General features: G+C 47.1%; 1 protein-coding gene and 1 long non-coding RNA gene across 2 annotated transcripts; one reads left to right on the forward strand and one right to left on the reverse strand.

Moving 5' to 3' along the window:
- Positions 1-6,889: 6,889 nt before the first annotated feature.
- On the reverse strand, positions 6,890-14,157 carry AHSG (alpha 2-HS glycoprotein). Its single transcript, XM_015064335.3, has 7 exons — positions 13,855-14,157; positions 11,427-11,537; positions 10,970-11,054; positions 10,435-10,598; positions 9,481-9,582; positions 8,257-8,340; positions 6,890-7,610 (listed from the first exon to the last, which is right to left on the reverse strand). The coding sequence occupies exons 1-7, from the start codon at positions 14,065-14,067 to the stop codon at positions 7,284-7,286; spliced, it is 1,086 nt and encodes a 361-aa protein (XP_014919821.2). The 5' UTR covers positions 14,068-14,157; the 3' UTR covers positions 6,890-7,283.
- On the forward strand, positions 11,062-24,948 carry LOC106968037 (uncharacterized). The gene is made up of 6 exons (XR_008297769.1): positions 11,062-11,930; positions 12,064-12,243; positions 12,330-14,654; positions 18,731-18,958; positions 19,767-19,913; positions 20,204-24,948. It is a non-coding gene; the product is annotated as an uncharacterized LOC106968037 (long non-coding RNA).
- The last annotated feature ends 331 nt before the right edge of the window (positions 24,949-25,279 follow it).

Here is a 25,279-nt window from a genome sequence, read left to right on the forward strand (position 1 = left end):
GGGTGGGCAGAGGAGCTTGAGAGAGTGGAAAGACATTTACTTTGAGCAAGAGAGGAGGTAAGAACAGGCAACTCTGGAGATGTACCAGAGGGAAATGGAGGGAACTTTCACTTGGGAACATTTATTTTATCTGGAAACTGGGAGTCTCAGTCTGTTGAGGGTCAAGACGTGGGAGGGAAGTGATGTCACTTACCATGTCTCATCTCAACAAAGATTTTATTTGAGCCTTTCTAAGAACAAGGCAATGTTCTATGCAGGCTAAAGAATAAGAGGGTGAGTTAAAATGAACCAGACAATCTGAGACATGCACACGAATGGCCACAAAATAGAATAGAAAGGGCTCTGTGCCATAAAACAGGTCCAGAAAAGGGCGGGGTTTTACAGCTGGGGCTTAGAGAAGGCTTTTTGAAGAAGAGGATATTTGAGATGGGTCTTGGAATAGCACTTACACATATGGTTTGGGGGCGTTGGGGAGAAGACAGGGAGTAGCGTGAGGTGCACATGAACAAGAAATCCCAGGGCGTGTTCAGACGAGATCTAGTAGCTGAATCTGGTCAGAGCATAGTCTGTACAGGAGACAGGATATAGAAGGGGTGGGAGCCGATTTTGTAAGGACTTGAATGCTAAGGTAAGGAATCTAGACTTTATTCCATGTAGTAGGGATTTTTAATTTTTAAATCATGCACCCTATTAGTAACAAACGGTTTGAATATGCATCCCCAATATGCATATGACTATTTAGTATATATGTTTATATCAATAATTAGTATGTTAAATATTAGCAAAGCTTACTTTCTTTCTTTGTAAGTAAAAATAAAAATAGATTTCTTTTTGGGGCGCCTGGGTGGCTCAGTGGGTTAAGTGTCTGACTCTTGGTTTCGGTGCAGGTCATGATCTCACGGTGCATGAGATTGAGCCCCGAGTCGGCTCTACACTGACAGTGTGGAGCCTGCTTGGGTTTCTCTCTCTCCCTCCCTCCCTCTACCCCTCCCCCACTCTCTCTCTCTCTCTCTCTCTCTCAAAATAAATAAAGTTAAAAAAAACCCTCAACAATCAAATAAGCAACATGATTTAAAAATGGATAAAAGACCTGAACCTCAACAAAGAAGAGATACAGATGTCAAGTAAGCACACAAAAAGGTGCTTCACATCATATGTCATCAGGGAAAAGCAAATTAAATCAACAATGAGACACTACTACACCCCTCTGGGAATGGTCCAAATCCAAACTATTGACAACTCCAAATGCTGGTGAGAGTGTAGAGCAAAAGGAGTGTTCATTCATTCCTGGTGGGAATGCAAAATGGCAGTCACTTTGGAAGACAGTTTCGCAGTTTCTTACAAAACTCAACATCCTCTTACCATACAAATAATCCAGTAGTTGTGTTCCTTGGTATTTACCCAAATGAAATGAAAAACTTATGTCCACACAAAAACCTGCACATGGATCTTTATAGCAGCTTTCTTCACAATTTCCAGAACTTGGAAGCAACCAAGATGTCCTTCCATTGGTGAATGGACAAATAAACTGTGATACATCCAGAAATGGAATATTACTCAGCACCAAAAGAAACTGAGGCACCAAGCCTAAAAAAAACATGGAGGAAGTGTACCTGCGTATTATGAAGTGAAGAAAGGCCATGCGAAAAGGCTACATACTGTATGATTCCAATAATATGACATTTGGAGATGGTAAAAAGATCAGTGGTTGCCAGGGGAGGAGTAGGGAGAGGGATGAAGAGTCAGAGCACAGAGGAACTTTTAGGACTTCTCTGTATGATACCATAATGGTAGACACTTGTCATTATACATATGTCCAAACCTACAGAATGTAGGACACCAAGAGTGAACCCTACTATGAACTGTGTACTGGGGTGATAACAAGGTGCCGATGTAGGTTCATTGATGATAGCAAACATAACAGTCTAGTCAGGGGTGTTGATAATGGGGGAGGATGTGCCTGCGCAGGACAGAGGTATGTGAAAAATTTCTGTACTTCCTGCTCCGTCTTGCTGTGACCCTACAACTGCTCCAAAACATAAAGGCTATTTTTATTTATTTATTTATTTATTTATTTATTTAAAAAAAATTTTTTTTAACGTTTGTTCATTTTTGAGAGACAGACAGAGACAGAGCACAAGCAGGGGTGGGGCAGAGAGAGAGGGAGACACAGAATCCGAAGCAGGTTCCAGGCTCTGAGCCGTCAGCATAAAGCTCGACATGGGGCTCGAACCCATGAACCATGAGCTCATGACTGGAGCCGAAGTCAGACGCTTAACTGACTAAGCCACCCAGGTATCCAAAGGCTGTTTTTTAAAAGGAAAACTCATTGTCACATGATCAGATGTATGCAGCCAACAAATATAGTAAAATATTAAAAACTGGAGAAATGGATTTCTGGTGCTTTCCCCCCACAAGCCCCACAAGTGATTTATCTTGTGCATCCCTGCATTTCCCCCCACAAGTGATTTATCTTGTGCATTCCCTGGGGTTCGCACCCCCTACTTAGGAGACCTGTGATTGTATGAATCCTCCCTTTGTAGGATAGTACCATGATCTGGGCCTTGTGCGAGTGCATCTGGCAGCCCAGTAGGAGGCAGCTGCAAGGTGAAGAGCTGGAGAGATCAGTTAGGAGGAAGTCATTCTTTTTTTGTTTACTCATTGCACTCTTCCTCCAGGCAATGCACCAAGAGGAGGTGAAAAACATAAATAAAAAAAATAAAAAAAAAATTTTAATGTTTATTTATTTTTGAGAGAGAGACAGAGCATGAGCAGGGGAGGGGCAGAGAGAGAGGGAGACACAGAATCCGAAGGAGGCTCCAGGCTCTGAGCTGTCAGCACAGAGCCTGACGCGGGGCTCAAACCCACGAACTACAAGATCATGACCTGAGCTGAAGTTGGATGCGTAACCCAGGTACCCCAAGTCATGCAAATTTTAAAGAGTGGGGTATTAGCAATAAAGCCTCACCTTATACACAAAATTGGAAACAACTTGAATTCCTCAAATTTTAAAAATTAGCCAAAGATTGAGTATTTTTACAGTAAGTACCGGTAAACCTTGTTTATGACATTGCCCTATGACTGCCCCATGGAAGAGATACCTAGCACCCTTTGTCAATATCATGGGATGCACCCTTTTTTTCATGAGCAGCAAAATTTTGATGGGTGATTTTTTTTCAATATATGAAATTTATTGTCAAATTGGTTTCCATACAACACCCAGTGCTCATCCCAAAAGGTGCCCTCCTCAATACCTTGATGGGTGATTTTGATGACTGCTAGTCAATTATTCTAATGTTTGCCATTATTATGGCTCTCAATCTTACTATCATCCTAACCCTCGCCAAATATTGTCAATTGGTGGTAGTGGCACAGTACTGAAAAGTATACCTGAAATTCAATAACCTTGGAACATGAGTTAGATGTGATTAAAAAGCCACCAAGAAGGCAAGGAAGGGAGACACATGTAGTGCTATTAATTTAGAAGTGAGCACTCTGCAACATATTAAAGATGATATATAAAGAGAGACTATAGACAGCATCATTCATGCAAGAAATGTGCTATCAGGGCAGGAGACTTAACAGCTCCATAACTCATCCTCTCTAAAGTATGTTTATTTTTGTGAAGAAATTTTTTCTGGAATATGCACGTTTTCAGTAACGCTGAATCTTCAGGTATGCATCTGTTAGATAAAATAAATCACATAGGAAATTGTTCCTGATAAATTCAAGTGAGGAAATCCTGGAGACATTTGGAAGTGCAATGTTGGAATTCAAAAAAGAGACCTGTACTGGAGCTGTAAAGTGAGATGTTACCTATGCAAGACTGAGAGTTTAAAATCATGAGACTTGCCAAGGGGAGAGTACACATTTAAGAGAAGGTCAAGAACATAGTCTTCTGAAGCCACCAAATTCAGAGGACGGGCAAGAGGAAGCAGAGAGGGAGGACACTTACTGAGAACCTAGAACATGTCAAGAAGGGTCTAAGCATATACTTCTAGCATCTCATTGAATCCTAGCACCCTGCCAGGCTGCTGTATATACCTGGTTGTAGGACGAGGACAATGATGGGTGAAAGGTAAGGCAGCTTGGCCCAGGTCACTCAGGTCTGTCAGATTCACTGCTTCCTTGAGAGCCACGAGACTGAGGCATTATTAGCCTGACATAGAGAAATCAAGGGCACAATTTCAAGACAGAGAGGAAAGCACAGAGAGGAGGTAACTCACATGAAATGAACCAGTTCCCTCTGCCTCAGTGAATGGCACCACCATCTACCCAGTTTGCAAAGCCACAGATCCAGGAGTTATCTTTCACACGCCCCCTTTCTTACCCCCACATCAAATCCATGAGGCGCTCCAAGGATTTCTACCTGAAAATTATATCCTAGTTTTACTTCTCCTGTCCACCACCTTACATTAAGGTACACACTTATTTCTGCCCTGGAAAGCTCTAGTCCTTCCCTATCCTGTGGCTGCTCTGTCCCAGCTAAGATCTATTTTTCCCTACAGCATCTCACAACATGATTCATTATTGGGGTTGACCTGTCCATTTCAGAATGTGTAGCATCCTTGGCCTCTGTCAGGTAGCACCCCAGGTGAATGCCTCCATTGACTTCCAAATGTCCCTCTGGGGGAAAGGTGACACCCCTCAGCTCCACCTCACCCATCTCTGGGTTGAGGTCCACAGAGCCTGGGGGATCTTTTAACATAAATCAGATTATGTCACTGCCTTACTTCAAACCTTAAGTGGTTTCCCATTGCACTGACAACAACACCCCAACTCCTTCTGGGGACTTCAAAGCTGTTCATGATCTGGCCCCATCCACTTCTTCACCCTCATCTTCTAAAGCCCTCTTCCTCCTCTTAACTGCTTCAGTCCAGCCTCCTTTCTCATCCAGGGCCACATCGACCTATTTCCTGCCTCTAGGCCTTTGTGCCTACTATTCCCCCGAAGAGTTCCTCCTTTAGCCCTCTCTCTTCAGGCTTAGGCACTGATGCTGTTGTAGATGTGAGGCTGACAGGGGCCATCCCAGCTATGACTGAAAGTGTCATGGAGGCGGGGGAGAGATGGTATCTTCTGAACCACTGGACCCGGCCGTGCCTTAGGTAGGACTCATCCATCTGAATTCCTAGCACCCAGCGCAGTAACATTCCCCTTTCACTTATGCTGGGTTGGGTATCAACCACCTGCCCTGGAAAACACTAGTTCTCCGTGTGCTCCCTCAGAGCAATACCTGTGTAGCAAGGGTGGAAAGCGCATGAGTCTCTTTTGGTACTGAGTGAAAGGTGCCTTTTCAGGATCCTCTTGCAAGCTCCCTTAAGGAAGGACCAGACTCCTTGGCAGACTTGTTCAAACCCTCCTGTTCCCAAATCTCTCTCCTGGCACCCTGCCCCATCATCTCCTCTGTCTTTCTTCTTCCCTGTCTTCCCATAGTGTGCCCTAAATATGCTTAAAAATCCTCATTCCTGAAAAGGAAATCTTCCCTCGACCCGGTTATATTTTTGGATTACATCCTATCTCTCCCACTCTTCACCATCAAACTGCTTGAAAGAGGAGAATGCACGTGCCCCTCTATTTCCTGATCATATCCCACCAGTCAACCTTCTGCAGGCAGGCTTTGACACTCATCCTCCTAATGAAACCACATCTGCCAGGGGTCACCATGACCTCCAAATCATCAACTAACCTGTGGATTTTTCTCAGTCCTCATTCTTGTTGCTCTTTCTGCAGCATTCAGCCCAGTTGACCATACCTTCCTCATCTTCCCAGGCTTCTGAAATACGTAGTGGTTTTCCTGCCTTCCTGGCCATTCATTCTGGTTACTGGAATATTGGCAAAACCTCTAGGCAAGAGTAGTATGGTATCAGCCCTTGATCCAGTCTCCTGGTTCAAGGGAAGCAACTCAACTGTTTGTTTTTTTGTCCTTAGCACCTTTTATTGAAGTATAATCTCCCCTTTAAAATTCTGTCTGGATGGGCCTATTATTTAGGTGGCACAGAACCACCTAATGGTGGTAGACAAAACATTGAAATTGTCTAGACACCATTCTATTATACGCACTGTTAATTCCTTTATGTAATCTGAGCACTTGGATAGTATCTACAAACATTCACTGGATTTACCTGTCCAGGTATCCCTCCTGTATTCATACTATAAACCAGAGCTTTAACTTGAAGTCTTAGAATGGATTGGCTCGAAAGACCAGTCCTCTATCACAGAATGAAGTGGATGTAGTACCATCAACAGTTATTTTAAACATAAATGAAGAGATAGGGGAGCCTGGGTGGCTCAGTTGGTTAAGCGTCTGACTCTTGATTTCGGGTCAGGTCATGATCTCACAGTCATGAGATTGAGCCTCATGTCAAGCTCTGTGCTCAGCATGGAGCCTGCTTAAGATTCTCTCTCTCCCTGTCCTTCCTCCTGCTTGTGTGTGCTTGTGTGCTTGTGTCTCTCTCTCCCTGTCCTTCCCCTGCTTGTGTGTGCTTTCTCCTTCTCTCTCTCTCTCTCAAAAAAAAAAAATAATAATAATGAAGAGATATGTTTAAAGTGAGGCTCCTGTGTTAATTGCAGATCACCCCTTACCTGGATATTAGGGAAAACCAATAGTTGGTTTGTACAAAGTTCAGGCCCTGGGTCCTCCTTTAGCAACATTTTATGACTCTTATGAAATGAAAAGAATGATTTTCTCATAAGGAAATGAGCATGTTCTATGACCTGTGAGCAGATCCTGGTCTCATCATTTTTCTTGCGCATAGTAATACGGCTGATTTTTGTTCCATTTTATTTCTGTTTTCATTTTGATTTTGCTTAGGGACATTCGTGATGTGTTTGTTTTGAAGACAGACCACACATGTGAGCCTGGAGGGAAAAGGCAATAATCATGACCACATTTCAGCTTAGAACCTTCTCTAATAAGGAAGGTCCTTCAGTCACTTTTATTTATAAGCTAATATTAGGCTGACAAGAGCACCTCTCAAAGTCACAGTTCCAATCATTTTTGTGAGGTCAAGGAAGGCAGAGAACACAATGGTAGCGGCCGAGCGTCAAAACAATGACGATCAAGTTGCCAGCCTTATACCTTCCATGACACAGAACTGCCACCCCCCCTCCCCCCGCCCCCGCTTCCATCCTCTGAAAAATGAAGAGGAGTTGGGATTGAAGACTTGATATTCATCTAGACCAGTGTAGCACCTGCTTTGATAGCAAACGAGGCCCCACCCATACCCAGACTTGGACAATAATGGTGGCTATGTTCCTGGGCCAAATCTTTTCATCTCTGACATCTAGATCTTGAAGTGTCTGATTCTCCCTGGGCAAGGACGGACCACTGGACCAGCAGCGACAGGAACGCTAGGCTGCGCCACATTGGGTACTTTGCCCACGTGGACTGCTTCTCCTGAGGCCGACTCCACTGAGGCCACACCCATGAAGGCATGGCGCAAGTCGTAGTGGGCCCGGTGTCCCGGCAGGGGTGCCTGGGGGGCTGCCACCACCACAGGTCCCACCACCAGGGCAGCTGCAGGCAGGTCAGCCGGAGGAGGTGCAGTTACAGCTGAGTCTGCCACGGGGGACGCTTCAGTGCCATCTGGCTGGGGTTGCGGGAGCACAGGCTGGAGAGAGGACCATTTCTACATGTTAGCTACCTTTCTCCTCCCAAGCAAGGCCCCCCACGCTTCTGGATGGAATCCCACCCAATTCTCTCAAAGTAATAATTTTCATTTGCAAGGAATCTGGCAAAAAAAAAAAAAAAAGAACTACCTAGGTGCAAAGGATTGTCATCAGAGCCGCAAGGGAGGGGTAACTGGCCTCTGGTAGCCCCTTTCTCACCAATTATCTTGGGATCAGTGGACTCACACATCCACCCCACAAGCAAAAGCATCCTGCCTTATAGCTTTTCCCAGCGGTGTCCCCCTCCTTATCATCTACACCTGCAGCCACTGGGAGCTTCCAGGCATATCTGGCCACCTGTTCTGTGCCGCTCAGAATACCACCCCCACCCCCTGCAAATAGAAAGGCTCACTTGTCAACCGCTCCCTAGGATGGGCTCTACCCTGCAGCCGCTAGCTCCTGGGAGGGGGAGGCGTGGCTAAAACATGCTTTCATTTGTTGATGATTACATATACCCCATAGCTACTTATACTGTGGGGCTCAGAAGGGCAGGGCAGCAAATGCCCTGTAATTACTAACACACTGCGTAACCGTTAAGGCATCACTGTATTCTGAAGATGAGGGCAGGTATATCCATGATGCCCTTACCTGTGTCTGGAACATGGTGCAGGTCACTGCAACATCTTCCCCACCCACCTTCTCAGTGAGTGTTGCCTTACAGAAGCCATATTGCTGCCCACAGAAAGAGAGAAGCTATTGGAACTGGTTTAAAAAGCGGATTTTCTCCCCCCCCAAGTTTCTTCACTGACACTCCAACAAGTCAGAGGGGAAAAAACTAAATGCTTAATCCTTTAACATTTTTTCCCCTGAAGTATTCTAGTTTCTGTCTCTAGAAGATAGGCAGTATGTAACTCTAAGCAGAAGGTTGGAAATACAGGTATGCTCTGAGATTGTAAGAGATCACCCGTAATCCCAGAAGGAGTGGTGACCCAGGAGAACTTGTGTTAATATATATGTATTCCCTTCTTATTTTTAAATATATTTAAAAATCACTTAAAAATTAGGATCATTTTGAAGTGCCTGAATGGCTCGGTCGGTTAAGCATCTGACTCTTGATTTCCGCCCAGGTCATGATCTCACAGTTCGTTGGGACTGAGCCCTGCGTCAGGCCCTGCACAGTCAACGCTTGGGATTCTCTCTCCCTCTCTCTCTCTCTCTGTCCTTCCTCCACTCTCTCTCTTTCTCTCTCAAAATAAATAAATAAACTTAAAAAAATTAGGATCATTGTGACTACGCCATTTTGTCTCCCGTTTTTCACTCACTATAATAACATTTTCTTCTATCATTCATTATTCTTTTAAAACGTATTTTTTTAAGATCAGTATAATTTTCTATTTTACATGTTGTTCCATGATCCCCTCCTGTTGGACATTTGAGTCTTTTGGGGGTCATTTTGAATCCGTGATGAATCATCTTATTAGGTCTATTCCTGGCGAACATCTCTGGTGATCTCTTTAGGATAAACTCCTAGACGTGGACATTACCGCACTGTGGACTTGAAAGGTTTCATATCAGAGGTGTATCTAGAAAAGCTACAACACACTCCTGGCAGCCGGGCATGACCCAGCCTCATTAGGAAACAGCCTCTGCCTTTCTCCTACCTCCAGGGACCTCCAGTGGGTGAGATGACTTGGTGACAGCTCGTGAGGGGGAAGGCCACGTTACAGAGGAGGGCCTGGCATGACCCAGCCCCCCAGGGAGCGGGTGTTCTTCACTGTGACCTCTTTCTCCCCAGCCCCCCAACACCAATTGCTCCCAGGATCCTCTGTGCTACAACCAGTTCAGCCATCCCCGGGCCCCCGGCCTGCTCACCTTTTCTGCCAGCAGGTTGCACTTAGCTGGATCCGTGACCTCTGCAGCAACACAGTCAGTGGCAGCCACCGCAAACTCCACGTACGTGGAAGGCGGAAGAGGCTGATGGGAACAAATGAAAATGCATGTGAGGCCACGTGACTCAACCAGAAAAGGCAGGGAAGGAGAGGCCGGAGGGAAGCAGCCGGGGCTGTGTGGTTGCACACTCCCGGGAACAACATTGGCGTGGACCCCACCGCGTGGCCGGGAAACATGGCCCCGGTGGCTTACCCAGGGCGGTTACCGTGGGACGCTCACACTGATAAAATAACGCTATTTGGTGTAGTCTGGGGTGGGGGTGTTGGGAGAACCACAGATCCCGGTTAATTAGCCGCCCCACCTATACCTGTCATGTATTGCCAAGGATGCCGCCGCTGGCAGCCGGGAGGCCACATTTCTCAAATACCAGAATTCTGTGGCGCCCCGGTGTGCTGAGCGGTCCACTGTGCGGTTCGGTGTGTTTCAGTGATTCAAAGGGCATTGTGGGATCCTGCCACTGCATGCCCACCTTTCTAAGCCTCAACTAGGAGAGGGCCGTGGCTGATGCGTGGCGAGGCGTGATAAAGACGTGGCGCCCTGGGAATTTAGAGCGAGCGCTTCTGGATAATGTCGAAACTCCCACTCGCTGCACAGCGAGCCCTGGTGTTATAGCTAGTACTGAGGAAGCCAGGGCAGACAGCGGCTGTCAGAGTGACTCAGCAGGGGTGACGTACCGAGGGTTCTTTGGGTCCGCGGGACACCCGGCGTCCTCATATCGCTCATACTCCTAAGGATACTTTCTTCCCTTTTTCTCACCACCCACCTTGCCTTCCTGTCACTGCCTCTGCACCTGCTCCGTCCCTCCCCGCTGTTTCACCACCTACATTCCCCAAGTGCCACCAACCCGCCCCGTCTGTCCGAGGGCCTCAGTCTTACCACAAGTTGAGCCCGGGAGACTTCCACAAGCTGAAAATAGGAGCCATTGCTCTGAGTGTTGAACGCGGTCAGGGCAACCTCTACTGCGTGCACTACCTTGGTGTCGTTCAGCGGGGCCAGCAGGGGGCACTGTGGGCACACCTTGAGCACGTCCTCCGCAGAGTCTACGCCCAGAGAGAAATCGAATCTGGGTTGTAATTCTCCACAGCGTTCACCCCAGCTCTGCTTATTTTGCAAGGCCTAGGACATGCTCCAAATGGCTTCAGGTGTTTTCTCTGCTTCTTACTAAACCTTCAGGTGGCTCCTGTCATGCTGACATTTCGGCAGGAGCCCCTCTCGCCAAGGGGCAATTTCCACCTCCAGTGACAACAGCTCCTTAAAAAAACAGTTTTACAATTCCAGATCCCAGGAGATTTGGCCCCTTCGTTTCCTCACCAACAAGGTAGCTCAAACTAGTTACACTGAAAACCACGCAGGTCCCTTCCTCACTCCACAAGGTAAAAATAAGAACAATAATCATCATCATCATCTCTACCTGGACTGGAATCACATTTTGCAAACAACACGGTAAACTGGCCATCCTGTTTCAGCACCTGGAAATCACAGTCCCCTTCCACAGCCTGGAGAAATAAACCCACAGTGAAGCCTCAGAAGGAGGGCTGGCCTTTCATTTTCCACTGGGATCCCGGGGCTGGGGTGTGGGGCGCTCCCTCAGACGTGGTTGTCAAAGATGAGCCTCATGAAATCACCTTGACCCGGTGACACTGACATACGGTGTTCACTGGTGTGGGGGAAGGGCTACAACAAGAGGGCTCAACTGTGGTAAGACTCAGCCCCAGGGAAGGCAGCATCCAATGGTAATTTTAGCGACTGCACGCTGGCTAGCCATGAAGGCAGGCTGGGGAGCTGGGCAACACGGGGCCTGCACTTTGCAGAACCACCAGGGACCTGGCTGGGGCACCACCTGCAGTCACTCTAAACGGGGCACTCACATGCTCCATCAGTTGTCTCACGGTGCAGTTTGCCACGGGGGTGGGGTCCCGTATGTAGCACGTGGTTTCCAGCGTGTCTATTTCGAGCTCAAACACCTCCCCAATTGGCCGCTGTGGAGACACAGAATGAAGCAGTGAGCGGCCTGATCCCGTTGCGCGGGCGAGAACGTGAGCACCCAGCGGGCTGGAAGTAACGCCTGTTGGAGAGGCGAGGGACAGGTCATTGCTACTGTTAGTCTGCACCTCCACCGAGCTCTGACCTGGCCTGTGGGCAGGACAGGGACCAGGGCTTCTCAGGTCTACTTCTGTCGGCTGTGCGAGCTCAGACGGTGTTTGCAAGGAAGAAGCGACCGTGGCCTTGGACGGGTTGATGGAACCACAGTCATCACCCTGAGCTCTACTTGGAAGCTAACGTGAGCACTGATACTTCGCTTTGAAAATTTCACGCTTCGATCGGCGCTTTGAAAAAAATCAGCTTTCATTTTTTCTCAATCAAGTGGCAAAGTAAGGTGGTGTAGGATAATATCTTACCTTAATGGTCTCTCCTGTATCTGCTCCATCCCTCCCTCTGCTTCTTTCTGCTTTCCCTCTCATCATCTAATTTCCCTCCTTCTCCATTTTCTTTTCCTTCCTAAAGGAAAAATTGTCCTTGGCGGTTTGTCATTGGGTTTGCCTAGTTGCTGCCCTCTACTGCCCCCTGCTGGAGACGAAGGGGAAGCGCGAGCCTCCCTCTGAGACTGCGGAAGCTGTGAGTTGCTGGTACCGTCTAGAAGGAATAGCAAGGAAGGCAGATAGGGGAGCCCTGAAACTCCTTGTGGTTATTCTTGCCAGTTCATGTTTCTGTATCCTTTCTGCAAAGGCTGGAAAGTCCAGCATATACAAGTATGTTTTTTTTTCTTTTAGCCCAGCTCTGATTGCCTCTCATTTAGTTCTGCCTGACTCGCTACTACCCGAAACCTAGGGATCTCTTTGCCAAGGAGAAGCTGTGTTTTATGATGTGCAGATGTGCCCAAATTAAACGTCCTGAAGACACTCACAGCTGCAGAAATAGAAGCAGGTACTCCTGGGTTTCTCTAGGAAAGCACCTGTCAAGCTCTGCCTTTAGTGAAGATTGCAACCTCCCTTCCTTACTTTTCCCTCAAATGCTTATGTTGTGTGTTATTTCCCCTGACCTCGTGGGTGTTTCCTCTGAACCACCACTGGGCGTCAGTACAGTTGCAGCCCTCCTAAAATCCATCCTGATGTCTAATATTTGTCCCACCGTGAGATAGAGGTTAGTACCGACATCCAGATACTTACCTTATTCCCTCCTTTGGGTTGTAAATATCTTGTAGGTTGTAAATACCTTGTAAATATCTTGGGTTGTAAATATCTTGTACCTTATTCCCTCCTTTGGGTTGTAAATATCTTGTACATATCTTCGAGTTTGAGCTCCAAAGAAAAACTTTCTCACTTTTATGTTAGGTTGAACCATTAAAATGCCAATATTTGACTGGTTTTAATATACAAAAGTAGAAATTTCTTATGGTTCAGCTTAATATCTCTCATGGCACGTGACACTGGTTCCTGCCCGTGAAAGGCTTGTATTCAATTGTTTGCTGCAAGAATCACCCTTCATCAGATATAAAATCTAATTCAAAATAGGCAGTAGACATATACCTTTTCCCCATTGCCCCAAATCTCTCGACTGTTCCACAAGCCATATTTTCCAGCTTAATCTTTATTGTCACTGGCTTCAGACTGCATCGATTACTTGTCTAGCTTGTGAAGAGGTAAACGCCATTCATGCCAAGATTTCTTTCTGAGAGGTGGGCACCTCTCTTTGGGAGGTAACTCGTGTAGAGGAAGGAACATGGGTTCAGAATCAAATCCCAGCCCAATGTTTACAAGTTATATGATCCTGAACAACAACAAAATGCCCTAATGTCAGAGGCTCGGGCTTCTCTCATGTAAGACAAGGACAATACCTACCACACAGGACTGGGGGCTGGGAGGGAGTAAGGAGATCGTGTGTGGGAAGGGGCCTGGCGCACAGTAGATGGCTGTCAAATGCTAGTTTCATTCATTCTCAGTCTTCATCCAGAGAAATGGAAGCAAAGAAAGAGAAGTGATTTCCAATCGGCCAGAATCCTGCATCTTGTGCATAGAGTTTTCTAGCAAGCCGCACTTTCTACCTGTGCTGTTCAAAATATTCCTCGAAGCCCTTCTTGTCCCACACACCTCCTCACCCCCATCCAGCACCCTCTGAGACCCATGACCACAGCTCAGAATGTCTCACTCCCCCACTTGCCCCCTCCCTCACTCCTGAGAAGAAATCAGAGAGTTTGACCCTCTGCAGTTTAATTGTGTTGGGAGATGTGATCTTTGAGACACCCAGCTGAGCTCCACACATGGGTTCTTTCGGCTCAGACACAGAAGGCTCACTTACCCGAGGCCACACCTTCACTTTGTCAATCTGGTTCAAGGTGTGCTTGTAGCCCTGAAGAACGTGGTTATTTATGTAGTCCACGGCCACCAGGGCTGCTTGCTCTGTTTCTGGGTCATCACAGTCCAGTTCCCTATAAACCAGACCTGGTATATGCGGGGCGGCATGGCAGCCCCAGAGCTGAGCAAGGCAAAGGAGCAGGGCGAGGGACTTCATGGCTGCTCCAGAGGGACCCTAGCAGGTGGGCAGATGGCTGGAAGCCTCAGGACCAACCCAGGGGCTCTTCTCTGAAAAGTAGACCAATGGAGGTCCAAAGGCTTTATTTATCTGTCAGAACCTGCCGGGGGAATTGCATAAGGACGTGGGATGATTTCTGTTCTGGTTCCAAGTAAACCCTTGCAAACATCAGCCCCGGAAAAGCAAACAGGTTAGGACATCTCTGGTCCCCAAGAAATCTGCCAAAGTCAATGCTGCTGGGGGCAGGTGGAAGGGGGTGGGGAGATGCTCCGGAGTCAGCTTGGAACACAGAGGGGAGGAGGTGTGCACCAAGGCAAGGTGAGGGGGGGCCGGCACAGCCAGCCCTGGAGTACTGTGGGTTCAGCAGAGGAAGTGCCCTCTACTGAGATCTGAGCACGGCATGGGGCCCGTGAGGGGAAAGTAGGGCCCGGCAGCAAAGTGATAAAGTCGTCTAATATGAAAGAGACTTATCTCCTCCTGGAGGGAGAACGAGGCCCACAGATGTAGCAAAGATACAGGTGATCCAGAGTGAGCAGGGAGAGCTTTGGGAGATGCTGAGAACTTGGGTAAGGTCCTTGAAGAAAAGAAGGGAGGAAGGGAAAGATTTCTGCCTGAAGTGTGGAACAGGGGTGAGAGGAGGGTTGCCTGCAGCAGGGCGGGGTGGGCTGCCCTTTCAGAACGCATGGCCTGGGCCCTGGGTAGCTGGATGCCACTGGCGCCTCGGCCAGTTCACAAGTGCGCGGAGGGGAGCCCTCGTCTAACAGAAACTCCCTTGGCCAAGCTCTGGGCTTGAGTCCCACGCTGCAGGCTGAGCTGCTTTGGGGGCAGCTAAGAATACAAACACTTCCATGATGCCCTTCACAGCCTTAGCCGAATTAAGGTCCTGACGGCCAGAGCCCAGGGCCACAGTGTGGGTTCCAGGCCCTGCTCGTAAGTGGCCCTTGCCAATCCCAGTGGAGGGTGGGCACGGCAGTGAGAGGCTTGGAAAATATCACAGAGAGACCTGGCTGGGTTTAGCCTGGAGCAAAGAAGCCCTAACATGAAGACCTACCTGTTCTTCACATATTTAGAGGTCACCATTATGTGGTAGACAGATTTACCCAGTTGTCTGAGTAGTGTTTCAGAGAACAACACTTCATTTTCTTGGGGGAGAAAAAAAAAGAAGGAGACCTTCTACAAGGAAGCTTATCCATATCAATTTTCTGGGAGCTTGGAGGTAAGTAAGGGGGATATATGACATGGCCAAGAAGGCAACCGTAAGGACTGTTGGCACACTCCCTCCCAAGTGCTCACACCATCCTGTAGAATCTTCATGACAAACGCTCAGAAGCTGTGGTCGGGACTCCACGTTCTCTCCGAGAGCGGCGTCCTGGCTCTTAGAGACACAACACAAGCTCTGGTCATCTGGCAAGTTGATCCTCAGGACCAAGGGTGACCTTTCATCCACCTTCTGCCCTATTTCCTTCAGGACTTTGACTCATGAGCACCTCTGTGTGGGCGCAGTGCTTTTTTTTTAAATAATCTTTTAAGATACAAAATGCGGCCATCACTAAAAACTGGGAACTCAGAAAAATATATGCAGTGAGTACGTAGTTCATATGTCAGAAGCTCGAGTGTATAAAATCTAAATGTATCCACCCCCCCACCCCCCCCCCCCACACACACACTGGAATTTCTGAGTCTGAGCCCCCTTTTGTGAAATTTAACCCAGTCAGTTATAGGTGGCCTTATTTCTCGGCTGCTTAGTTGCAGCCCAGTCCCATTTAGGTTTGCCCCTTATGCTGCTTCTGGCCCCCCGGGGTTAGAAGGAAGCCTGAGTGGGGAGGGGGAGACTTAGGCAATACCCTTTAGTTAAGGGCAGAGAGAGGCGTCCGCCTTTGCCTGTGCTGTAAGGGTCTGCGCTGGCCCCTTCGGCCAGGTGACCCATCTCATCTGGTCCTCAGGCACAGCCAGCTGGCCTGTCCACCCACGAGCTAGCTAATGTCCTGCTGGCCTCATCTCGTCCTTAGCAAGATGTCCCTCCTGCATCCTGTGATCAGGCGTCCCTTTGTCTCAGCCCTGGGACCCTTCCTAAACCAGAGGCCTTTTTTCAGCTAAGTACTACCCCCTTCTTTAAGCTTTGGAAAATGTGGCTATTGAGGCCACCCAGGGTGTAGCGGGCTTCCCGAGGCTTCCTTTAAGCCCATCCATCTAGATACTGCAGTCATGGCCCCACCAACTGCTCTGGTGCCATCCTGCTAGGCAGGAGACTCCTTCCATGCTGTGATGTCTCCCTGTGCTACCCATGCACCCCTTCCCTGACTCCCACCCCTGAAGTGAGGTTCAGGGTCTCTGATTTGGGATTTCCATGCTGTTCGGGGGTGGTTCAGCTCTCATCCCAACCTGAGGGTGGGGAGGAGGGAGAAAAAAAAATGTTCAGTTTGATCATTTTTTCTTGCATTTGGAGCACTTCTTTTGGTATCTTGGTTCTTAGATCTTCCATGGGTGACAATTTCGAAAGCACTACGGATGGGTTCGGTTCACTGATGGTAGAAAAAGAAAGCATGTAATAAAGAGCAATTAATATCTCACCTAGCACCCTATCAATCCTATCAAAACTCATCCATAATCTCATCATCCAGAGATACATAGCTCACTGTTTCTTTTTCTTTCTTTCTTTTTTAACAGTGGCAATGTTTCGGGGCATTTCCATCTTGTCTCTTTTTTTCCATGCCAAGAATTATATGTAATTATTTTATATATAATAATATAATACAGATCATAGTGCATATGAAACTTTATCTTCATTTTTTCATTTAACATCACAATTTGAATATATTCCCACGTCATTAAACACACTTAGAAAACATAATGAGTGCCTGTGATTCTATCGTGTGTACCACAGTGTAACCATTCGCTTATTGTTGGGTATTTTTTTACTTTGTTCTCAGTTGATTACTATCGCAGAGAAAGCTGCAATGAACATTTTATTTAGGAATCTTTGGCTTTCTAGTTCTTTTTGCAGGATGGATTCTTAACCAGTGAAATCAGTGGTTCAAATAATTTGCACAATTTTAAAGCTCTCAGTTTTTTTGCCCAAATTGCCTACTAGAAAGACCATGCCGATTTATATCTCCACCATTGGACTGGTAGGTCAGGTCGGGTGTTGTCTTGTTTCCTCGGCTACTGTTTCCATGCTGACTTTTACAGGAACTCAGCAATGGGAAAAATCATCAGAACCCTTTTTAAACGTATTTTATGAGTATCTTTGGTTTTATCGCAACTACTCCATATGTCTAATACACACTGAAATAGTCTAAATTTTTTTTTCACGCTTATTTATTTTTGAGACAGAGGGAGACAGAGCGCGAGTGGGGGAGGGGCAGAGAGAGAGGGAGACACAGAATCTGAAACAGGCTCCGGGCTCTGAGCTGTCAGCACAGAGCTTGATGCGGGGCTCGAACCCACGAACCGTGAGATCATGACCTGAGCCGAAGTCGGATGCTCAACCAACTGAGCCCCCCAGGCGCCCCACTGCTTACACACTGAAATACTTTAGAGTCAAGCCAAATAAAATGGTCCCTGAATTTTTTTTTCAATTTCCTTAGATAGAAGTGTTGCCATTTACCTACTGACAATGAAAATGAAAATGAAAATAGACAATATCTTGGTATGTTTTCTAAGAAATTTGTAGCCAAGGGTGTCAAAGGGAGGGCTACAGGTATTCACTGTGTCTCATGGCACAAATTTCAAACTTGGGAAGGTTTTCACATGCCAGGTGCATGCACTTATAAGTGATCTTGGGTTCGTTTCATCCACCTGGCTCCAAGTTTTTTGCATGCCAATTGGGGATGGGCATTTACCCCACTTTCTGGTCATTTGTCTCATTGTTTTAACTACTTATCTGTGCATTTATCTGTAAGGCCCACATCACTGTACTAAGACAATACTCTTTCCATTTAAGCCATGTCTGAGTGTGCTGAGGTTATCAGAGGTTTGCGAAAGCTGGTTGAGGAGAACGGGCCCGAGAGCCTAAGGGCCAGTAGAGGGTCAACAGCCTGCCTGACATGGCAGCAGGGCGCTGGGCAGAGCTTGCTGGATGGAGCCCCCGTGTGGCTGATGGCAGGGTTCTCAAGATGGCAGCTGAAAATGGCACCAGGTCCTCTGCAGTTGTTAGTAGGGCTCCCCACCAGGGCAGTGATGCATTTGAACTATTCCAAGGCAGATATTGCATTTATAGTTACCAATCAAGAGCCAAGACAAGAAGAAGGATCATGGGGTCAGAATTGCCGGGGTTTGCCTGTGTCGGGGCCCTACCAGCAGACACAGGCCTCAGAGCGGAAGGATAGAACTAGAAGGGGGTGTAATACCGAGTCACGCTTTGAGAACTGAGGTGAGAGCTAGCAACCCGTTCTCTCACGAAACAGAACACGACAAGTGTACGTCAGCAGCAAGCAGAGGGACAATTGGTTTTCGCAGGGAGGAAGTGGCAGGGGTTGGTGCTTTAATTGCTGGGCTGGATTTCTGGCTCTGCCCTTTTTTGGTACTTAAAGGGCCTTGGCCCAGAGAAGGCCGAGTATTAATTTCTGGTAAGCCTGGTGTTTCTTCATTCATATGGGCATGGAACAAACGTTTATCGAACACCCAATATCTGTGATGTCAGGTGCCTGGATGTAGAGTGATGAGAAGACACCATCTGCCGTAAAGCAGCTCACCTTGACTCACGTGGCCCAGCAACGTCTCATCAGCTAAGAACTCTAGATTATTATACAAAATCATCATAATGTTTGTCTTGTGACGACAGATTGGAATTTATTTCTCCAATCCAAAACATTGGTCAATGGAATACAAACTACCCTTGTTCCAAGGACCAATCGGGTTTTCTGTGAAGGTAACTTAGCACCAGTTGCCCTGGAAATAATTTGGAAAAAGCCCTTTGCACTCAGTGCCAACACACTAAAATTGGGAGATGTGGGGCTGAACTCAGCGTGGCAAAAATTAAGTCACAGCGACCAGCGGTGATTAATTACTCCCTTTCTTTGGGTGGGGAAAGAGTTCCACAAGCTTCACCCATAACCATGACCTGGATCTGCAGATCTAAACCCCAAAGAGAAACTGCATTTGAGGGGATCGATGGGGGAAGAGTAATCCTGGACTAGGGCGGGGCAAGGGCCAGGGTGAAGGTGTAAAATTTAAGGAGTCGCTCATCCTCAGGGTTGCATCTCCTTCAGTGTTGTACCCTAGGCCTCTCCTGTGTCACACTTTAGTCCCAGCCCTGGAGAAGAGGCCTTATCTAAACCCAGGACAGAAATCTTTCTACTCTTTCAAGGAAAGTTCTTTAATCGTTCTGGCTGGTGATGCTATGTGTGAAATCTGCCTCAAGAACACAGTAATCCTTGGGGTTAGCTTTTCATGATCACAAAAGAAACTATCTTTTGTTTGAGGGAAAACTTCCTACCGTTCTTACCATTCCCTGTGGCCTTGACACCCATGCAAACGTCCAGTCTCGCAAAAGCTAGAACCACCACAGGGTTAAAGAAAGAATGGGGAGATCAGGCTTTCTGAGGCTGGAATAGCTCCTCCTCAGGAAAATGTCACCACCAGAGCTCGTGTTAGCGACTCCTTATTCTGTGGAAATCGCTGTGTTTTCTTCATAACTCCACAGGAGCTTTACTATTCTCATCTTTCCTCCTTTACAGGCTCAGAGAGGTTCTGCCACTTGACCACATCACACAGCGATGGAGCCTAGATTTAGCCCAATCATTTTTTTCTCTATTAACCCCAAACCAAGAGACCAGAGGGCCCAAAGAAAGCTGAGAAGGTTGACTGCTGTGCATTGCCTTTAAGTGAGCAAATCATTCTTAATAATAGAAAACATGGCTGTGTGCTATAGTTGAAGAAAGGTGAAAAAATAGAAAAATGTATTGAGCTTGGTTAACAATTAAAAGAATAAATAAATTAATTTATTCACATAATTTCAGTCAGTGGAAAATATCTGGAAATCAATTTTGCAGAGGAGACTTTGACCTATTGACTTTAGCGATGACTCAGTGGGTGTTGAAATTATCTTGACTTCAGGTTTAGAAGGTAAATAAAAGGTAAGTCATTACATTATTTCTGGTTAAATGTTTTCCAGGAGCATGAGAGTCAATGCAGAAAATCACATCCATCTGTCCTGCTGGTCTCTGTCATCAACTTTTGATGTCTTCAAAACAAGGTGAGTGGCACTTTCAGACAAGAAGGAAGATTGTCCTCAGATGGTCACATTGGGTCTGGCTGTACAGCATTATGTTGGTTATTATAAACACACAAGAAAAGTGTAAGCTGTGGTTCCTGCCCTCAGCTGACGTTAAATCCACAGGAACACAATGCCCCAAATTGGAAAGGGTCTCATGGGACAACAGTGTCTATGTTATTTTTAATCTTGTGTCCCTAGGACCTGCCTCCTGCCTGGCGCAGATTGGGCCCCTATTCACGATTGCTGTCTGAGAGGCATTAGGGCAACTTCCCACTCAGCTCAGAGGCCCCCCTCCAGTGTGTGTGGTGTTTACTTGAAGACATTTACATACAGGAATCTCTCCACCATGCTGGCAGTGCATTCTATTGCTAAATCACTCTTTCCTTCATATCAAGTCAAGACCTGCCTACCTTGTAACCTCACAAATGGACCCAGATTCTCCCCCTCAAGATCTACATAGCCTAAGTCAATTCTCTGGTCTATATGTTGGGCTGTAGGTATTTAGGGACATCCATGTTGTAGCATGCTACCCTTCTCTGACCTCTGTTATCTCTTTCTTCAGGTACTTCTCAGGTGTCTTAGTTTTGAGACCACTTCATCATCTTATTGAATAGGCAAGTCTGGCACCAGTGGTTAGAAATAGGATGAATCATCTTGTCACTGGGGGGTCACAGCGATCTGAGTGGAGGCAAACTTGTATATGCACAGGTGAAGGGCAATTCAGGAATTAGTAGATAGTGACATAGGCCACTTGCCACTCATAGGACGGGAGGATTTCTCCTGGTTTCCAAAGACTTACCTGGACTCTCAAAAGGAGTTACAATGAGACTAAAAAACAGAGAGAACATTCTTCTCCATAGATTGCCTTGATTAGACTTCTTAAAAGTGGAGAGGGAAAATGTATGAGGCTAGTTAGTGGAAGACCAGTAAGAGGGGACCAAGTCTCCATTCGTCTTGAATCTAACAAGGCTCTCAGCTGGTAGCATGTCTTCACTACTTGTTACGTGATCTCTAGAAAACATGTAGGGATGTGGAACGTCGTTGCTTCTGGCGTTCTTGTTAGAACATTAGAAGGCGACAGCTTGAAATAGAGAGGGTGCCAATCACAGGGCCAGGGCAGGTAATGTGGGCACTTTTCTCTTTCCATGCTGGGATTGTGCAACAGGCAGCCACATCATTCAGCACATTAAGCAACAATTGAGCCTCCAGGACTCAGATTGTAATGGAGACTGAGGCAGCGTCAGGATGCATATTAGCAGGAAGGTAAGGGTAAGTAAGATGGAGAGGGATGGGATGGGTAGGGAGGAAGGAATGGGAGCAGCTTGGCATGAGTAGGAGCCCCGCACTCGGAGTCAGAACTGACCCCTGGACTATTTATTAGCTATGTGAGCTAACTAGAGATTTCATCTTGCTATGCCTTAGTTTCTTCATCTGTGAAATATGGGCAATAAAACCTGGCTAGTAGATATGTGCTAAGGATTTAGTGAGAACATTTGCAAATTCTCCACCTCGGGTGGTACACGGTGAACTATCAATAAATAGGGGTTCTTTTTAAAATTTAAAAAAAATTGTATACTTTTTTTGTTTTGGAGAGAGGGAGAGTGCACTTGAGCAGGGGAGAGGGCAGAGAGAGAGAGAGAGAGAGAGAGAGAGAATCTTAAGCAGGTTCCACGCTCAGGACAGAGCCAGATGCAGGGCTTGATCCCACGACCCTGGAATCATAAGCTGAGCTGAAATCAAGAGTCAGACCTCAACTGACTAAGCTGCCCAGGTGCCCCATCATATAGAAATTCTTAATTGAGAAGTATGGCTATTGAAATAAAAATAAAAATACTTAAATAAGGGGCGTCTGGGTGGTTCAGTTGGTTGAGCATCCAACTCTTGATTTCAGCTCAGGTTATGATCCTACGGTTTGTGGGTTCAAGCCCTGCATCAGGCTCTGCACTGTCAGTGCTTGGGATTCTTTCTCTCCCTCTCTTTCTGCTCTCCCCACCCCCGCTCACACTCTCTTTCTCTCAAAATAAAGAAACATTAAAAAAATACTTAAGTAAAATAATAGATCAAATATAGACCAGGAAAAAATTCAATCTGGAATCCCCTTAAGTGCCTCCTCTCTGTCTTTTAAATGCAAATTCTGTGTAGGGATTTGCATAGCAGGCAGATGTTGGAGGCTGAATTCTCACCAGGGTCTGCATCTTGTCCTCTGCCCACTACCCCACGTGGCCATGGGCCCCCCATTTCATTCCATAGTGGTGGGTTGCCCCACCCAGAAGCCTAGAGTGGTCCAGCAGGTGTTGGCACCTAGAAAATTACCTATAGTCATACCCTGGCAACACGGATGAAGGACAACATGCAAGGAAAAATGTAATTTTCCTTTGAACATCTCACAGTCTCTTCCTCGAGCTTACTGTCCTAAAATTTGCATTTGAAACTTTATTTCTGTTAAACATGGATCATGAATGACAATGCCAATATACATTCTGTTGTATTGCAACTTGATTTGCATAAGTACTAAAGTTCGCTGCTTGGTCAACAGGCTTTAATTTTTCATATGTGTATGTATGCATGATTTTGATTTTTCTTTTCCAATACAAATGTCGCGTGGTTTCTAAAAGTTGGAAAAAACATAAAAGTTGGAGCTTCCCCCCTTAAGTTAAATGGGACAGAGCTACATAGCTAGCTAGGAGGTTTTGTGTGGTCCCAGAGCCTTGACCTCCTCCTAGGCGGTGTTGCCGTGTGTCTGAAGACTGCTGGACAGACACCAGGACACCATCTGCAAGAGGGGGTGGGGGGCCTTCGGGGGCAGAACCCACCTCCCTGGAATAGAGCCAGGCCTGGAAGGCCTGCCTGGTACTAAAGCCTCCCCCGTGGTCAAAGGGAACAATAAAATATTGTCTGTTACTTAGATTTGTCTCCTGCCTTGCCCTGCTTTGAACTCATTATCTAAGCCCTATTATGAGAAAGAACTGAAGACAGGCTGTCCTCAGAAGACCTCAGGAAGTTCAAGCATTTCTGTTTTGATGCCTGTTGACAGCCTGTAACACAGAAGAGCAAAGAGATCTTCCTCCACTGTCTGCACAGAAGTCACTGTGGCCCTAGGTGCCCCACAACCATCACTGAGGCGGGAGAGGGCAGTGTCCAGCAGTTAGGGGTGCCAGGACGAGGGCCAGCAGTGCCTGGGGGCAGGCGGTACTGCTCTCATTGAACCTATGTCATTTGATCATTGTTCTTTTTTTTTTTTTTTAAATCTTTTAATGTTTATTTATTTGGAGAGAGGGAGAGAGAGCTGGGAGGGGCAGAGAGAGAGGGAGAGAGAGAGAATCCCAAGGAGTCCTCACTGTCAGCTCAGAGCCCGATGTAGGGCTTGAACTCACAAACTGTGAGATTGTGACCTGAGCTGAAATCAAGAGTTGGATGTTTAACCAACAGAGTCACCCACGTGCCCCCGTTCGATCACTGTTGGAAAACAATGTCCACTCACTGTAAATCGCTAACAGAGGGTATATTTGGAGACAGGAACAGAGAACGTGACGTTCAACGAAAGCCATTTGGGAGCATCGCATTTAAGAAGGAATAGGAAACGGTTACCCCAGAAAGTATAAACCAACAGAGACCACACGTAATTTGGGAGATTGGAGAGAGAGAGAGGGTGGCAGCATTATCTCTTTGTATAAAATCCAAAACTAACAGTTCAAGGTTGATTTGCTTTCTGATGTAATAAAATGTAGGTCTAAAGTCAGCTTGTTATTCAATATGTCCTCTGTCCGTGAGCTCAAAGACAAGTCCAGGGAAAAGTTATTGACCACATACCCTGAGGCACAGCAGGAGGGTGCAGGGTAGGGGGTCTAACGGCCCCTGAGTGGCAGTGTAACCCACACGTGCCTGCAGGCCTCAGTTCTACCTCCTCTCCAATGCTCTGATGGTGTCACTAACGCCCCGGGGCCAGTTTCCCTGCTGGGGTGAGGAGAATAGCCATGATGCCGAGGGGGTAGTTTTTGTGCCATGAAAGGCAGTGGCAGGGTCTGGCTCTGTGCCACACACAGGAGAGGCGCACCGTAACGTCTCCAAAGAAGGTGTGTGGATGGGGAGGGGGAAGGTGATGGAGGCCATGCTCCAGGAGTGGAGGAAATGGCTCCACGCTGGATCCAGCGCGTCATTATGTCATTAGGAAGGGTCTTCCCATGAACCGGGACCGTCTTCAACAAACGCTGGACCAGGGGTGGCCCAAGGTGCTTCCTTGCGTGCCCACACCCTACTAGATTGCCAAGCCTCCCTGCAGCTCTGTGTTGGCAAAGAGTCTGAGCTGAGGGGTCCGTGGGGGTGTTGTGGAGGGAACAAGTCTGCACCCCCACCCTGCACTGGCTGGGCTCCTTCTGCAGCGGCTGGCCCCTGGCCATCACTGGGTTCCCAGGGCCTCCAAAGTTCATGTATACAGTAGCCGCTTAATAAATGTGTAATCAATAATGTTTTCCTCTCCAGTTTCCCTTTGACAAAGTCTGCAATTAGCCCTCATTGTTTTTACACCAAATTAAGTCCGTGAAGTCTTCCACAATCCAGCTCTTTCTCTCCCTCAACATAATTTTGCCCACTCCCTCTCTACACCAGACACCAGTGGGCTTTTCCCAGGCTTCACAAGAGCACACAGGGCCGGAGAGCTAAAAAGACCCTCGAACCAACTGGAAACCTGGCAGCCATCAGTCCAAATTTTCGCAGGCAACCCCTTAGTCCTCAGGAAGTGCCACAGCGCCCTCCCGTGGAAATAAAGAAGCCTTGCGGGTGCTGGGCTTTCCCTCTGGAGGGTCTTTGTAAACTGCGTCTGCAAACTCGGGGTGTGACTGGGCCTCTGAGACCAGCTCGCTGGCCTGGCCGTGGCTTGCTGTCAGTAGACGAAGTAGGCGGCAATTCTAAACACAATACCGCTCACTATTCACAGAAACAGCTAACGCATTTTATTACCGTTAATATACGTCTTAA

The sequence above is a fragment of the Acinonyx jubatus genome, chromosome C2 (assembly GCF_027475565.1).
Source record: "Acinonyx jubatus isolate Ajub_Pintada_27869175 chromosome C2, VMU_Ajub_asm_v1.0, whole genome shotgun sequence".
NCBI lineage: Eukaryota > Metazoa > Chordata > Mammalia > Carnivora > Felidae > Acinonyx > Acinonyx jubatus.